This window comes from Amblyraja radiata, chromosome 2 (assembly GCF_010909765.2).
Source record: "Amblyraja radiata isolate CabotCenter1 chromosome 2, sAmbRad1.1.pri, whole genome shotgun sequence".
Taxonomy (NCBI): Eukaryota; Metazoa; Chordata; class Chondrichthyes; order Rajiformes; family Rajidae; genus Amblyraja; species Amblyraja radiata.
Genome location: NC_045957.1, coordinates 3,702,091 through 3,719,660, shown reverse-complemented (window position 1 = coordinate 3,719,660; position 17,570 = coordinate 3,702,091). Strand labels below are relative to the sequence as shown.

The following is a 17,570-nucleotide window of genomic DNA, read 5'->3' as shown; positions in this document are numbered from 1 at the left end:
CTTCCTCTAGCTTCACTATTCGTAACTCTTCAATCCTTTTGTCTAACACCTACTGTCTTTTCATCTCTGACCTTTGTCAACCATCCACTCTGACGTATCAATCTATTACCTACCAGGCATTGTCCTACCCCTCCTCTCTTCCAGCTTTCTTCCCCTCGCTCCCCCCAACAATTAGTCTGAAGAAAAGTCCTACCTATCTGAAGAAACGTCACCTACCCATTTCCCCCAGAGATGCTGCCTGACCCACTGAGTTACTCCAGCACATTGTGTCGTTTCCAGTTTAATCTCCCCACATTCCCATCAACTCAACTTCCCCTAACCCGACTGCCAACCCCCAAATCAAATGCCACTACTCATCTACACACTGGTGGCAATTTACAGATGCCAATAAGCCTACTGACCCGCACATCTTTGAGATGTGGGAGGAAACCAGAGCACCCGGAGTGAACCTAAGTGGTCATAGGGAAATCATGCAAACTTCACACGGACAGAACTGACGGTCAACATTGAATGAAGGCTCAACATTGGAGCCTTGAGCCAGCAGCCACTGCGCTGTCCCAATATCTTATAAACGTTCTGTAAGCTAATCACTTTCTAGTTTGAGGGAGACTGCGTAGCAGGTAGAGCCGCTGCCTCACAGCAACAGAGACCCGGGTTTAATCCTGACTTTGGGTGCTGTCTGTGTGGAGTTTGCCCGTTCTTCCTGTGACTGTGGGTTTCCTCCAGATGCTCTGGTCTCCTCCTGCATCCCAAAGACGTGCAGGTTTGTAGGTAAATTGGCCCTCTGTAAATTGCCCCGAGTGTGTAGGGAGTGGAAGAAAAAGTGGCATAACATAGAACTAGTGTGAATTGTTGTAAAAAAAAGTGGGATAACATAGAACTAATTGATGGTCGGCGTGGACTCGGTGAGTCTAAGGGCCCGTTTCCACGCTGTATCTAAGCTAAACTTAAAACCGCACTTAAAGCAATTTTCTACTTGTCTATTAAACATTGCCTGCCAAAAGGAAGGACATATCAGTTGTTAGTGTTCATAACAGTCAATGGTTGCAGTTGCCGATGTCACTGAAATGTTACGTGTAGGAGCAATGCCTGCTGAGGGTAGAGAGCAAAAAATATAGTCGTGCTGGAAAATGAGAAGGCTGAAGAAGGTGGCAGATGGCAATTTGAAGCTATATTTTCCTCAATAAAGCACTATATTTATGCGATTTTATGTGGTATTGTAAATGAGTTGGGTGCCAAGTTTCTCATAAACTGGGTAATGGTTATGTTGGAGTAAGCCACAAGACATGCCCGGCAGTGGGAATTAGACTGAAGATCAGCATGTTGAATACACAATGCAGACTTGACCTTGAAAGGGAGACTGAGCGACGTGTCCACTGCTTCTTTCAGGTTGTCCCAAAGCACTTTACAACCCATGAAGGTGTCCCGTGGCAACGTGTGGTGACATTTCTGTCAGATCTGACCTTCCATCTGCACACAGCAATATCCCACGAACAGCAGTGTTACAAGAACTGTCCACTTTATTTCAGGGATCTTAGATCATCATTTAAGATAGAACATGTAATTTGTTTGTTGTAAGCGAGTGAGTGAAAGGTTACTGGGTGGATGGGGATATTGTTGAACTTGGGCAAATAAAAAAACGTAGGCACTTAGGTAAATACAGCACAGAAAATAAGCCCTTCGGCCCAACTTGCCCATGCCATCCAATATATACCCCATCTACACTAGTCCCACCAGCCCACGTTTGGCACATATGCCTCGAAACACATCTATCCATGTATCTGTCCAAATGTCCTTAAAAGTTGTACCTGCCCACTTCCTCTGGCAGCTTGTCCCATACATCCACCACCCTCCTTATTAAAAGTTGCCCCTCAGCTTCCTATTAAATCTTTCCCCTCTCACCTTAAACGTATGTCCCCTGGTTCTTGATTCCCACGTCCCATCCACTGTAGTCCGATTTGCCTGCGTTTGGCCCACATCCCTCTAAACCGTTTCGATCCATGTCCAAATGTCTTTATAAGTTGTATCTGCCTCAGATACCTTCTCTGGCAGCTCGTTCCATGTACTCACCATCTTCTGTGTGAAAACATGGCCGCTCAGGTCATGGCCGCATTAGATCTTTTCCCCGCTCACATTAAACCTATGCCCTCTGCTTCTTGATTCCCTTACCCTAGGACGAAGACACATATATAGTTTAGGTTATAACCAGTCTTATTGAATGGCAGGGCAGGCTCAAACAGGTATCTCTACACTTGATTCATATCGACAAGGGGGGAGGCAATCTTAGATCTGGTCCTGTGTAATGAAGCAGGATTAATTAAAAATGTCATAGTTAGGGACTCGTTGGGAACAAGTGACCACAATATGGTCGAATTCCATATTCAGATAGAAGGGGAGCAGGTTGAAACTCAGGCTAGGGTGCTTAGTCTAAATAAGGGGGATTATGAAGGTATGAGGACTGAGCTGATCAAAGTTGACTGGGATAGCAGACTCAAGAATCAGACGGTACATGAGCAGTGGTGTACGTTTAAAGGTCTACTGTATAACCTTCAAGATAAATTTATTCCTATGAAGAAAAAAAGGGGTAAGGGTAAGAACAGTCAGCCATGGCTCAGTAAAGCTATAAAGGATAGTATTCGGCTGAAGGCAAGGGCATACAAGGTAGCCAGAGGTAGTGGGAGGGTAGAGGATTGGGAAGCATTTAAAGGTCAGCAAAAAGTAACTAAGAGATTAATTAAGACGGGGAAAATAGGCTATGAAAGGAATTTAGCGAACAACATAAAAACTAATAGTAAGAGTTTTTATAGCTATATAAGAAGAAAAAGGGTGGTTAAGGTGAACGTTGGTCCATTGGAGGGTGAGACTGGAGAGTTGTTGGTGGGGAACATGGAAATGGCAAAGGCATTAAACGAGTATTTTGTATCAGTCTTCACCATAGAAGACACAAAAAATATTCCAACGCTGGATAAACAGGAGGCGGTAGGAATGGAGGAGCTAAATACTATTAAGATCACCAAGGAGGTGGTATTAGGGAAATTAATGGGACTGAAGGAGGATAAATCCCCTGGACCTGATGGATTACATCCAAGGGTCTTGAGGGAGATAGCAGTGGGGATTGTGGATGCATTGGTGATAATTTTCCAAAACTCCCTGGAGGCAGGAACGGTCCCAGTGGATTGGAAAATGGCCAATGTAACACCTATATTTAAAAAAGGAAGTAAACAGAAGGCGGGTAACTATAGACCGGTTAGTCTAACATCGGTGGTGGGTAGAATGTTGGAGACAATTATTAAAGAATCACTAACGGGCCACTTGGATAAACATGACTTCATCAGACAGAACCAGCATGGTTTTGTGAAGGGGAAGTCGTGTTTAACGAATCTGCTCGAATTCTTTGAGGAAGTAACAAGCCGAGTGGATAAAGGGGAACCGGTGGATGTGGTATACTTGGACTTCCAAAAGGCTTTTGACAAGGTGCCACATAAGAGACTATTGCTAAAAATAAAAAATTGTGGGATTGGGGGTAATATATTAGCATGGGTAGAGGATTGGCTAACGAATAGGAAGCAGAGAGTGGGGATAAATGGTTCATACTCGGGATGGCAACCGGTAACTAGCGGGGTTCCGCAAGGGTCGGTGCTGGGACCACAGTTGTTCACAATTTATATAAATGATTTGGAGGAGGGAACCAAGTGTAATATATCAAAATTTGCGGACGATACGAAAATGGGAGGGAAAGTAGGGGATGAGGAGGATAGGAAGAGTCTGCAAAAGGATATAGATAAGCTAGGTGAGTGGGCAACAACTTGGCAGATGAAATTTAATACTAATAAATGTGAAGTCATTCACTTTGGGGAAAAAAATGATAGGGCAAGTTATTTTCTAAATGAGGAGGAGCTGCGTTGTAATGCAACGCAAAGGGATCTAGGGGTATTAGTACATGAATCACTAAAAGTCAGTATGCAGGTGCAGCAAGCAATCAGGAAGGCCAATGGAGTTTTGGCCTTTATTGCTAGGGGGATTGAGTATAAAAACACGGAGGTCTTGCTGCAGCTGTACACGGTATTAGTGAGACCACATTTGGAATACTGTGTACAGTTCTGGGGTCCATACTTAAGAAAGGATGTACTAGCCCTGGAGGCAGTGCAGCGAAGGTTTACAAGATTAATTCCTGCAATGAGGGGATTGACATATGAGGAAAGGTTAAGTAAGCTGGGACTCTACTCTTTGGAGTTTAGAAGAATGAGAGGCGATCTCATTGAAACGTATAAGATCGTGAGGGGCCTTGATCGGGTGGATGCACCGAGGATGTTCCCAATGATCGGGGAGGCTAGAACTAGGGGACATAGTTGCAGAGTGAGGGGGGGCTCTTTTAAAACTGAGATGAGGAAGAACTTCTTCACCCAGAGGGTGGTTAGTTTGTGGAATTCACTGCCCCAGGGAGCAGTGGAAGCAGAAACGTTAAATATATTTAAGTCAAAAATAGATGGTTTTTTAGCTGCCAAGGGGATAAGGGGCTACGGGGAGAGGGCAGGGATATGGACCTAGGTATGGTTAGTATAGTAGACCTGAGTGATCTCCTGGACAAGTGTCGATCGCCTGGATTGGGGTCGGAGAGGAATTTCCCGGATTTTTTTCCCGAATTGGACCTGGGTTTTTATCCGGTTTTTTGCCTCCCCCAGGAGATCACGCGGTTCTTGGGGTGGAGAGGGGTGATAGCGGTATAAAGGGGAGGGTAGTGTCTTGTGTTCTGTGTCTTGTGTCTACTGTTTGTGGGTAAGTGTGTCTGTTTAGTGTTCAGCCATGAGTGAATGGCGGTGCGGGCTCGACGGACCTGGTGGTCTACTCTCGCACCTACTTTCTATGATTCTATGATATCACATGCTAAATGGGTCTATGACTCTAAATGTCAGTAAATGCCATTTTTACATTTAATGCCAAGAATATTAGGGTGACACAATGGCGCAGCGGTAGAGTTGCTGCCTTACAGCGCCAGAGATCCGGGTTCCTTCCTGGCTACGGGTGCTGTCTATACGGAGTTTGTATGTTTTCCCTGTGACCGCGTGGTTTTTCTCCGGTTGCTCCAGTTTTCTCCCACATTCCAAAGACGTGCGAGTCTGTGGGTTAATTGGCTTCTGTAAAAATTGTCACTTGTATGTAGGATAGAACTAATGTACGGGTGATCGATGGTCGGCATGGACTCAGTGGGCTGAGCGGATGTTTCCACGCTGTGTCTCTAAAACTAAAACTAGTATGGATATCTTTTCCAGGTTGGATCCTTCCTGAAAACGCCAAAGTTTCCCATTTGGGTAGTGTGCAGTGAAAGCCACTTCAGCATCTTGTTTTGCCTGAAGAAGGAACTACTGAGCGACTGGAAAATTGAGAGGAGATTCGACCTATATTACTATGACGGACTGGCAAATCAGCAGGAGGAAATCCGACTAACAATCGGTTTGTAACCCATTCCCATGTGCGTGATTAGTTGGAGACACAAGGTAGAGCCACTGCCTCACGGCGCCGGAGACCCAGGTTCGGTCCTGACCTCGGGAGTTGTCAGCCAAGAGTTTGCGCATTCTCCCTGTGACCGCAAGGGTTTCCTCCCACAAAGACGTGCGGGTTTGTAGGTTAATTGACCCTGTAAATTGCTCCTGATGTGTAGGGAGTAGGTGCCAAAATGGGATAATATAGAACTAGTGTGAGCGGGTCGGCTTGGACTCGGTGGGCTGAAGGGGCCTATTTCCATGCTGTATCTCTAATCAGATGCTGGAATCTTGAGCACAAAACACAAAGTGCTGGGGGAACAGGTCAGGCAGCATCTGTGGAGGGATATTGACAGACAATGTTTGGGATTGAGACCCTTTGTCAGATTGATGTAGAGGTTGCCTGATATAAAGAGGTGAGGTGAAGGAGGGTGGGGAAGGAGGGTGGGGAGCGAGGGTATGGAATGAGCTAGCAAGCAAGAGGTGGATCCAGGTAAGGAGAGATTGATTGGCAGGTCAACACCATCCTTCTGTCATAAGGTCATAAGTGATAGTAGAGTTAGGCCATTCGGCCCATCAAGTACCTAAGTACATTGACATTTTACTTGCATACAGTTCAATGACAATCCTACCATATATTAAGCACAATCATACTAAGTACAAGAGTGTAAGATAGACCACACTGAGTCAGTTCACTAGAGTCGCCATCATTCAGGCGCCATTTTGTACCCTTTAAGTCCAGAGTCATAAAAAAATGTCAGAATCTTAACATGGCCGTATAAGCTCCCTGTATTGGCGGCGGCACTGGGTCTGAACTGTAGACGTTGTCCTGGCCGTGTCCTCTACCGTTGCTCCACAACTCCGTGCCGCAGCAGGCCGCGTCAGATCCCGACGCTTGGCCACGTGGAACGGCGTCCCATCTAATGGAGCCCCAGGCTGCTGCAGGGCCTCCAGTGCCCACTGCACCGATCCTCCCACTCCACCACCTCGGCATCGCCCCGCCAGCGTGCCACATTTTAGGCACCATCATGAGTTGTACATTAAAACTAGGACACTAGAAATGTAGGGAAGAAATTACAGGAGACCTGGCGGAGATAATTGCATCTTTTTTATCCACTGGTGAGGTATCGGAAGGCTGGAGAGTGGGTAATGTTGTGCCTTTAGTTTAGAAGGTCTGTAAAGGCAAGCCAGAGAACTACAGGCTGGTGAGCTCAACGATAGTGGTGGGGAAAAGTTACAGGAGGGGATTCTGAGGGACATGATCTATCAGCAGATGGAAATGAGAGACAGTCAAGTTCAAGTGAGTTTATTGTCATGTGTCCCTGATAGGACAATGAAATTCTTGCTTTGCTTCAGCACACAGAACATGGTAGGCATTTACTACAAAACAAATCAATGTGTCTATATACCGTAATATAAATATATACACACATGAATAAATAAAATGATAAAGTGCATATAACAGATAATTGGTTATTAATAATCAAAATTTTGTCTGAGCCAGGTTTAATAGCCTGATGGCTGTGGGGAAGTAGCTATTCCTGAACCTGGTTGTTGCAGTCTTCAGGCTCCTGTACCTTCTACCTGAAGGTAGCAGGGAGATGAGTGTGTGGCCAGGATGGTGTGGGTCCTTGATGATACTGCCAGCCTTTTTGAGGCAACGACTGCGATAAATCCCCTCGATGGAAGGGAGGTCAGAGCCGATGATGGACTGGGCAGTGTTTACTACTTTTTGTGGTATTTTCCTCTTCAGGGCGCTCAGGTTGCCGAACCAAGCCACGATGCAACCGGTCAGCATGCTCTCTTTGTGCAAGGGAATCATGTTTTACAAATGGAGTTTTTTGAAGAGGTGACAAAGGAGATTGACAAGGGCAAGGCAGTAGATGTGGTCGACAGGAACTTCAGCAAGGCCGTTCACATGGTCAGCTAGTTTGATTCGATGATGCTTTATTGTCACATGTACCAAGGAACAGGGACATTCTTTCCTTTTGCATACAATACACAAAATACACAAAATGTTGTCACGTTTCTGGAGCCGACAAAGTTATAACAGTACTCATTAGAGTCATGTTGGTTACTCTTTGTTCTCGGCGTCTCCCCCCCTCGGGTTCATCTTCATTTTCAGCGGCGTGGCCCGACCACCTCTCCGCAGCCTGTCCTCAGCCCATCTGGAAGGTTAGACCACATGACAACCAGGTGAAGAAAACCCAATGGATACAAAATTTGCTTGGTGGAAAAGGTTGGGCGTGTGGGGAGCTGCCAGTAATGGAGTGTTGCTGTTCAGATTACATCTGTGGTCATTGGTGAGCCACAGGGATCTGTGCTGGGTCCACTGTTGTTTGCCTTCTGTATTAGTGATTTAGATGACAATGTTGTTAACATAGTGTGATAGAGTGATTCAGTGTGGAAACAGGCCCTTCGGCCCAACCTGCCCATACCGGCCAACATGTCCCATCTACGCTAGTCCACCTGCCTGCATTTGGCCAATATCCATCCAACCCTTTCCTATCCATGTACCTGTCTAACTGTTTCTTAAATGTTGGGATAGTCCCTGGCTCAACTACCTCCTCTGGCAGCTCGTTCCATACACCCACCACCCTCTGTGTGAAAAAGTTACCCCTCAGATTCCAATGAAATCTTTCCCTTTTCACCTTAAACATATGTCCTCTGGACTATGTCCTCTAGTTGACTTAAATTAAATGTAGTTTATGTTTAGTTGAAGAACACAGCAGGGTAACAGGCACATGGGCCCAGCCAGTCCACGCTGATCATTCCCACTAGCTCTATGTTATCCCACTTTCACATCTACTCTCCACTGGGGGCAATTTACAGAGGCCAATTAACCGACAAACCTTGTTATGTAATCCAAACATAGAATAGTATAGCACAGGAACAAGCCCTTCAGCCCACAATGGCTATGTTGAACATAATGTAGCAATGTTACAAAATGTTGAGATTTTAGAAATCAAGTCTGCAATTTATCCCATCAGATAAAGCATACAAATAAGTTTAATTTGACATCTAATTCATATCTTCTGTATTAAAAAAGTTATGGCCATTTTCATACTCGGAAATTAGCATCTTGTTCCCTATTGCTTTTGCATTGACAACACAAAAGCTGTGATTGAGGACAGTCAAAAGCCCATAACTTTCTTAAAAATTAAGAGAACTGAATGAAATTTTCAGTTATTATAGGTTGAAGCATTCTGAAACAAATATAAAACATATTACTTGGATGACCTGAAATTAAAGCATATAATTAGTTAATTACCTAATTGTAGCTAATTACAAAATTGACCGTAGTGACGGAAATAGTAATAAACACCCAGACTGCCTTGAAAATTCAAAAATGTGATATTTTCAAGATCAGAACTTTAATATTATTGTATTATATGCTGTAAGTCCGTAACAGATAGGTAAATAAATTACAATTTGTAGCAATAAACCAAGTCTTTTTGGAGAAGATCAGTTGCTAACTGATACATTGGCATATCATAATCAGTAGCATCATCATACTCCTCAGATTGTAACCAATAAGCAACTCTGTACACCTTGTTTTTCCTCAACTTTTCAATTTTGGCATTGTAAACTACAAGTTTTTGCTCTTCAAACCATGCATGACATGCCTTTCTGCCCACTACTTTCCCATTAAGAATGTCCTGTGGATTGCATTTCTTAAGAAAAGGATATTTTTTTTTAATAGCCTAAATATCAAAATACCAAACTAATCCCATTCACACAAGAATTCACAATATAACATGATTTTTAAATCTCATTGTCATGAATTCATATGTCAGATGGAAGAAATTTGATGTTTAATTACAATAACTTAATCTAGAAACATCCACTCAATATAATAATGTTTTTTATTTTTTTGCACAATACATGCAACTAAAACTGATATTTAGTAGAAAAATATTAACTATGGATAGACAATAACGAAAAATCATCTTGCGAGTGGGTTTTTCTCGAACGCGATTGATTGGAACGTTGCATTTGCGGTGAATTTGAACCCCATATCGGCAGGAAAAACACTGCTGGTTCATATTTTCGCAACGTGAAATTTGATTAAAGCCATCCCAAGAAGCAAGTTTATATGTAAAATATACGACTTACCCCGTGTTTTGTCCCGTTCTTGAGATCCGTCATGTTGTAGGCGTTGAGGGCATTACAAGTAGCTTTTTATTTTAATCCAGCGATTAAATTGTCCAGCGATTTAAAAAAAAAAACATATCGAGAACGGAAGTCCGGTCGATTTTTCATCAGCAGCTAGCAGCCCCAGGAAGTCTGGAGAAAACGGCATTTTAACCCCGCCCACCCCCACCCCCACCCCCCCACTCCAAAGGCGCCAAAGTCGCGCACTCGGCCAGTGGCAGAACTGCAGCGCCGCTGAAGGTAAGTTTTGTAACATCGCTACATAATGCTAAGCTAAACTATTCTCTACCTTCACATGATCCGTATCTATTTAGAAGTAAAAACAAATAGTAACAATCTCAAGTAACAATCTCAAAGAAATTTCTGCTTGTTCATACCCCGCCTAATTAATTTCCATTTCTGCTTGTTCATACCCCACCTAATTAATTTCCATTTCTGCTTGTTCATGCCCCACCTAATTAATTTCCATTTCTGCTTGTTCATGCAGAATTAATTTCCACTCCAACCTTATCGTTCCCCAGCCCCGCATGGCCCGATTTTACCTTCTCCCCAAAATCCACAAACAGAATAGTCCTGGCAGACCCCATTATTTCTGCTTGTTCTGCCCACCTAATTAATTTCCAGTTACCACACCCACTTTCCATCACATGCATTGACAATTAAACAGTCTTGAGTCCTTATCCTTGCCTTTATTCATTGCAAGGTGCAGTAATATCACTGTCATTAATTCGGTCTTTCTCTACATCTATTGCTCTACCTTCTGGGTGAATCCGTCACTTTTTCATATTCCTCCACAAAACTCAGCTCATTAGACGACTTCATAAGATCCACCTAGGGCAGCACCGTAGCACAGCTGGTAGAGTTGCTGCCTTACAGCGCCAGAGTTCGATCCTGACTGTGGGTGCTGTCTGCATGGAGTTTGTACTTTCTCCCCATGGTGGGTTTCTTCCTGGTTTCCTCCCACCTCCCAAAGATGTGTGAGTTTGTAGGTTAATTAGTTTAGGTTCATTATTGTACAGTGAAAAGCTTTGTTTTGCCTGCTAACCAAACAGATCAGACATACCATACATAAATTGTACTCAAACCTGTACAATAGGTAGAGCAAAGTGGAAGATACAGAGTGCAGAATATAGTTCCAAGCATTGTAGCGCATCAGTTCCAGAGATGCTGCGAATTGTTCTGGTGTGTATGGAGTGGATGTGGAAGTGGGATAACATACAGTTAATGTGAAAGGGTAATCAATGGTCTGCATAGACGGTGGGCCGAAGGGCCTGTTTCCAATCTAGATCTCTGAATGGGCTTGGAGTGTTTAAGATGCCATTGAAATAGAAACATAGAAAATAGGTGCAGGAGTAGGCCATTCGGCCCTTCGAGCCTGCACCGCCATTCAATATGATCATGGCTGATCATCCAACTCAGTATCCTGTACCTGCCTTCTCTCCATACCCCCTGATCCCTTTAGCCACAAGGGCCACATCTAACTCTTAAATATAGTCAATGAACTGGCCTCAACTAGTGTGAAAATGTTTTTCTCATCTTGGTCCTAAAAGACTTCCCCCTTATCCTTAAACTGTGTCCCCTTGTTCTGGACTTCCCCAACATCGGGAACAATCTTCCTGCATCTAGCCTGTCCGACCACGTAAGAATTTTGTAAGTTTCTATAAGATCCCCCCTCAATCTTCTAAATTCTAGCGAGTACAAGCCAAGTCTATCCAGTCTTTCTTCATATGAAAGTCCTGACATCCCAGGAATCGGTCTGGTGAGCCTTCTCTGTACTCCCTGCAAGTAGTTGTTGGTTATGTCAGGTCAGGCTTTCAATGGATTTAGGTCCCTGCTGCTTAAAATTAGCGTTCTAATTATCTGCCGGCATTCTGAGTTCCAGAAACAATAATGCCTCTAACCTCTGGTAGAAGTATCGTTTGTTCTCAGGAAGCTGCCTTTTGTTTACGAGAACATGTTGTGATTTCACTTCTGTTACGCATTTCTTTCCTGAATACGTTTTTTCACCTGATTACATGGAAAACTGACGGTTAACTCTCAGGGAATCAAAGCTCTTCAAAGAAACATCTAACCCTGAAGCCAAATGCAAAATGTATTGTGCAGAAACAAAAATAGAAGAGAGACACAGTGCTGGAGTAACTCAGCGGGTCAGGCAGCATCTCTGGAGAACATAGTTAGATGGCTTTGTTTAGTTTAGTTTAGTTTAGATTTAGCATATAAACAGGCCTTTCAGCCCACCAAGTCAATGCCGACTATTCTACACATATTGATTGTATTCATGTGCAGTAAGGATCTACAGATGCTGGTTTAAACTGAAGATAGATACACAATGCTGGAGTAACTCAGTGGATCAGGCAGTATCTCTGGAAAAAAGAAATAGGTGACGTTTCGGGTTGGATCCCTTCTTCAGACTAGATTATATTCATGTATAATTTTTTTTTGACAGGAAAGGCATCACACTGTACCTTGGTACACGTGACAATAATGAACTACACAATACTAAACTAAAGTAAATGGGCAATAAGTATGAACCACCCTGTGCTTGAGCAAAGCCAAGCTACTCCAGTCCGCAGGGGTCAAGGGAAAGTTATTTTTGCCTTTTGGGTGCTCATGAATCTATTTCAGATTGTCCAGACTGATTTTGTTTTTTAACCAGCACAAGAGAATGAGTGACTGTAATCCTACACCCATTGTTGTCTTCCAGATGCATCGGAGAGCTGTTCGTTGGAAGGAGAAGAGGATTTAATTCCTCCATTAGAGCTGTGCATCAGGACCAAGTGAGTAGGAGTCATACAGCAATGAAACAGGCCCTTCGGCCCAACTTGCCCACACCGGCCAACATGACTCAGCTACACTAGTCCCACCTGCCTGCGTTTGGCCCATATCCCTCTAAACCTGTCCTATTCATGTACCTGTCCAAATACTTCTTAAACGTTGCGATAGTACCTGCCCCAACTAACTCCTCCAGCAGCTCATTCCATACACCCACCACCCTTTCTGTAAAAAAAAAGTTACCCCTCAGGTTCCTATTAAATCTTTCCTGCCTCACCTTAAGCCTATGTCCTCTGGTTCTCTATTCCTCTACTCTGGGCAAGAGACTGCATTTACCGTATCTATTCCTCTCATGATCTTATTCACCTCTATATTATCACCCCTCATTCTCCTATACTCTAAGGAATAAAGTCCCAGCCTGCTCAACTTGCTCAGCCCCTCGAGTGCAAATGATTTGTGTACCTGTGTGCACATGCAGTTGGGGCATCTGCTGTGAATCCACAATTGCGGAGGAGTGGCAATGTGGCCTCTGTAGACTTCTAAAACTGCTTTGTACGAATGAGAAAAGGCACAAAGTGCTGGAGTAACTCAACCGGTCAGGCTGCATCTCTGGAGAACATGAACATTCCAAAGACTTACCGGTTTGTAGGCTAATTGGCTTTTGTGAATTGTAAGTGTAGGATACTGCTCGTGTACGGGGTGATTGTTGGTCGGTGTGGACTCGATGGGCCGAAGGGCCTGTTTCCACGGTGTATCTCTGAAATAGAGCAAGATGCCCACGAATGAAAGGCAAGATTGCATTCATCTGTAAGGGAGGAGATTGTTTGTTAAAGACTGGTCTTCTGTGCCTTATATTTCTCCAGGTGGAAGGGAGTGTTTGTAGATTGGAATGGATCGGAGCCCATCCTGTAATGCAGTGGACCACAACGTCAGAAGTGAATTGTGTAGGAATCACACAGCTGCAACACCTTCGCTTCCTCGGTGCCGGGAGAGGCCTTTCACCTTGTCGATCATGAGTTGGCACTCGACAACACCTCCATCCATTAATTTCCCTCATTTCCTCCGAATATGGACCAGGGTTGGGGGGCGGGAGGTGGCGATTATATCCCCAAGGTGTACGTTTGGGAAGGCCAGGCACCAGCATGTCCCATGGACAAGATGCCAGAACCATAGTCTTACTACACCCCAAGGTAATACATCAGATGTCCTGGGATAGGAGACCTTCCCACCTACCATTAACATAAGACGCAGTGGAATTCAGGTGTATTAGCAATGATACATATATTGCGTGGGGTCACAGGGAAACGCTAATCAAATTTGGCAGTACCTTGAGTGACGAGGATACAAAGCCGATACCTTCATCCACGTTTCTCTCCCAAGTTGACTTGGGTTCAGCAGATGCAACCTTAAAGTGTTGTACTTGAGTTAATTTTACTTTAGGAATTAGCAGAAGTGAAGGACACCAATTTGGTGTTGAGTCTCATGTCATAGGAGCAGAATTAGACCATTCGGCCCCTTGAATCTACTCCACTCATCAGGAGCCTCCGATTTAATGGGAGACTATAAAGTTCTTTAATAATTCAGCACAGTTCCTTGATGTCAATTCAGCAACAACACAAAGCCTTTATCTGCTCAGCGGCCATAATAGTGCTTTTGTTGCTGAATGTAATAATGCTCAATGCAACAAGGGGGCATTTAATTTGGGTCCTTCAAATAAGTCTAGATTGCGAGGCGTGCTCCTGATGATTTCCATCTATTTAGGTGGAGTTCATAGGTTGTAAAGAGGAGCAGTCAGTGCAGACCCCAGGCCCAACTCCAAGACTTGCCATTCCATTAAATCAGGTGAGTCTGTCTCGTCACCACCTCACTGCGCTGCAACCGTGGGTGGGGGACGGTAAGCACACCGTCTCACTTGCAGTGGTCCATAGGTACACTTCCTGGCATTGAGCGGTCTGTGAACGGTGATGTGGGTGTATCAGGGATGGGGAAGGAGAACGGTAACAAGCAGGCCAGGCGGGAGCATCAGAGTGAATGCTGCGGGTATGAGGAGAGGCAGAGAAGACTTATGTTGAGTTTGAGCTTCAGGCCTCCTGTGGTCCCACCATGGATTGGTGATGTTGCCATTATTGACCTGAGCCAAGCCAGTCCATTAGCCCCACCCGATCACTGTGAGGGTTTATTACAGCTGTTAGTCTATGCATTCACTGACAGTATTTCAAAAGCTGCTTCTACATGTATCTGCAATGTGAACACAAATTTATCATGGGAATTTGACCACCCTATTTGGACCATCTTTTACCACAAGGTCTTCTTATAGTCTCTTATACTCTCTGGAGACAAACACAAAGTTTGTAAATTAACTTTTGGGGTTGCCGGAAAAATGGCCAGGAGACCCTAACCTTTTTGTTTACATAAGAGTCCGAGTATTTTTAAGAACAAGATATGACCCATTGTACAAATTGTTCCCAATATCAATCATTTTTGCTCCATATCAATAATGATGCTGCTTTAAGGAAAGTGTCTATCCACCAATTTTACACAAACTGCTGGACAGTATATCTCGTAGTGTTTAGTTTATCCTGGTTGAGAACTAACCATCCATGAAATACAAGTGAGTGAAAAGAATCACAGGAACTTTTCAAAAAGTGGCTCTTTAAAACCTGTCTTGGCTTGCGTTCATTACGAACCAGTTTGGCCAAAATAGGTTATTGGCTGTGCATTTAGTTCTATCTGTGGGATTTTTCCTGTACAAATTGGTACATCAGTCACGGGACTTCAGCATGTCCTTACACTGCTAGGTTTATTAGGTTTGTTCTCATCTTTCCTTTCCCTGAGATCCCTTTCATGGAGTTAACTCATCACCTCTACCATATTCCACCCAAGGCCTAAATGAAGCCACCCGCTGGCATCTTTGGTCTCCCATCCCAATTTCTGCACTGTCCTTCAAGACGGACCTGTCCTGCCAGTTTCTAGTCAGGAACCGAGGCTGCTCTGCACAACTGAGGCACAGGGGATGAGAAAATCTCCCTCCTGCCTGTGTGCCAACTAGTTTTGCCTCCAGTTCCCCGTGTTTTTGTCTACTGTTGGGAAGCCCTTTAGATATGACAGACACAAAGTGTTGGAGTAACTCTCGGAGTAACACGCAAAGTATTGGAGTCCAGGCAACATCTCCAGAGAAAAAGGATGGGTGACATTTCGGGTCGGGACCCTTCGCGTCACCCATCCTTTCTCTCCAGGGATGTTGCCTGGCCCGCAGAGTTACTCCAGTACTTTGTGTCTTTCTTTGGTATATAGCAGCATATGCAGATCCTTTCTGCACATCCCTTTAGATATGACCCATGACTCACAGAAACCATGGTAGCTTTCTAATTGACATATTTTCTCAATTTGATACATATACCTTTAAATGTTTGCATACGTACTAAGTTCAAACTTTATTTTCTGTAAGTGGCAGCCAAGCATTTAAGCCGTTGTCCAAGTATAAGTCAAATCTAGTATGTATTCCGCTGGAGAGTGACTAATCCTTTGGTAATGCTTGGCTGTGTCCATTGCTTTAGGTTGGTTGAATCAACATACCTAATGTACATTCAGGTAAAGATCTGTTTATCTATTCATTTCTTCCTGGTTATTATCTCTAGCCAGGCAGTGAGAAATACTGTGCTCTTGCATTGTTTTGTGTGTGCAGTAAAAAGAATGCTGTGGATTTCTTAAATAGCTATTTTGTTTAAACAAAAAGACTAAACTAACTTAACTCGATTCACTGGAGTCCTGTGCCACTTCACACACATGTAACGTTGCAAAATCTGTGTTATAATAAGTTGAATAGCACTTTCAAAAAGCACCGGAGGAAAAGCCACTTACTTGGCTGCTTCCCCCGCTGTTTGACTTTGTGCTTCCTATGAGATGTTCGCTAAGTGCATGGAGCTCTAATCCATTGAATATGTGTACTTAACCAAATGTTTCATTGCGACACGCCTGTGTATCAAGAATAACGAGTGTGCAGGCAGCAAGTTGGCTGCTGAAGTGTGCAGTAACTGACCGCCATTTCCACCACCGTGCCGTGCTTGTGGGTTAACTCGTGGATACTTTTATAAAAACTATTCATTCGGTAATTTCACAAGCACCTTTGATTATACTTTGATCAGAATTTTTGAAAATGTCTTATTTTTACTGTGCTGGACGTGCGACAAAGACTCTGTTGTGTAATTTACAGCTTTTGTGCTGCCGGCTTGCTAGGAGAGTGGAATTACACTGGGTTAAAGCACTGGTGATGAGGGATCAGCCATGCCAGCCAGCAATGGGACCAGCTTATACAGAGGGAGACTCAAAAAGCTTGAGTAACTCAGCGGGTCAGGCAGCATCTCTGGAGAAAAGACATAGGCGGCGTATCGGGTCGAGATTGACAGATTGTATAGGCCAGAACACAAGGGAGCGTTCTATGTCCTTCCAAGTAGTGCCTTGCGATCTTTGACCTGCGAACAGACATTGTTATATTTAACATATCATCTGAGCAATAATATACCTGCAAATGCGGTGTAGTTCAGTTTAGAGATGCAGCATGGAAACAGGCTTCTACAGCCCATCGATTCCACGCCAACTATCGATCACCTGTTCACACCAATTCTATGTTATACCACTTTCTCATCCACTCCCATGACGGGCAGTTTTGCACAGGTCAATTAATCTACAAGCCCACATGTCTTGTGGGGGGGAAATCAGAGTTTTCTTTCAGTTCCACTTTGGGAGCTCTGGCCGAGACTTTCTGGTCAACTTTCTGCAGTGAATGTGGCTCCTGACATTGAGGTGAAAGGAATAAGACTCATCTGAGGCTCACTCTCCACCTATGACTGGTGTTGATACGTTGTTAGTTTAAAGACACAAAGTGCAGGAATAACCCAGCGGTCAGGCAGCATCTCTGGAGGACATGAATAGGTGATGATTCGGGTTGAGACCGACCTGAAACATCGCCTATTCATGTCCTTCAGAGATGTTGTCTGACCCACTGAGTTACTGAATCACTTTATCTTCTTTTGTAAAGCAGCATGTGCAATTCCCCCATAGTCTTATAGCATTGAAATGGGCCCTTCGGCCCAACTTGCACACACCAACCAACAAGTCCCATCTACGTTAGTCCCACCTGGCTGCATTTGACCCATATCCCTC

General features: G+C 44.1%; 1 protein-coding gene across 1 annotated transcript in view; it reads left to right on the top strand.

Annotated features, from left to right (window-relative positions):
* The window catches only part of mindy4 (MINDY lysine 48 deubiquitinase 4), a 204,321-nt gene extending 187,767 nt beyond the window's left edge, over window positions 1-16,554 (top strand). The window contains exons 16-18 of the mRNA XM_033040703.1: window positions 5,271-5,451; window positions 12,340-12,412; window positions 13,271-16,554. Of these exons, the coding sequence (XP_032896594.1) occupies window positions 5,271-5,451; window positions 12,340-12,412; window positions 13,271-13,319 (303 nt within the window). The 3' untranslated portion in view covers window positions 13,320-16,554. The remainder of the gene's footprint in view (window positions 1-5,270; window positions 5,452-12,339; window positions 12,413-13,270) is intronic.
* The last annotated feature ends 1,016 nt before the right edge of the window (window positions 16,555-17,570 follow it).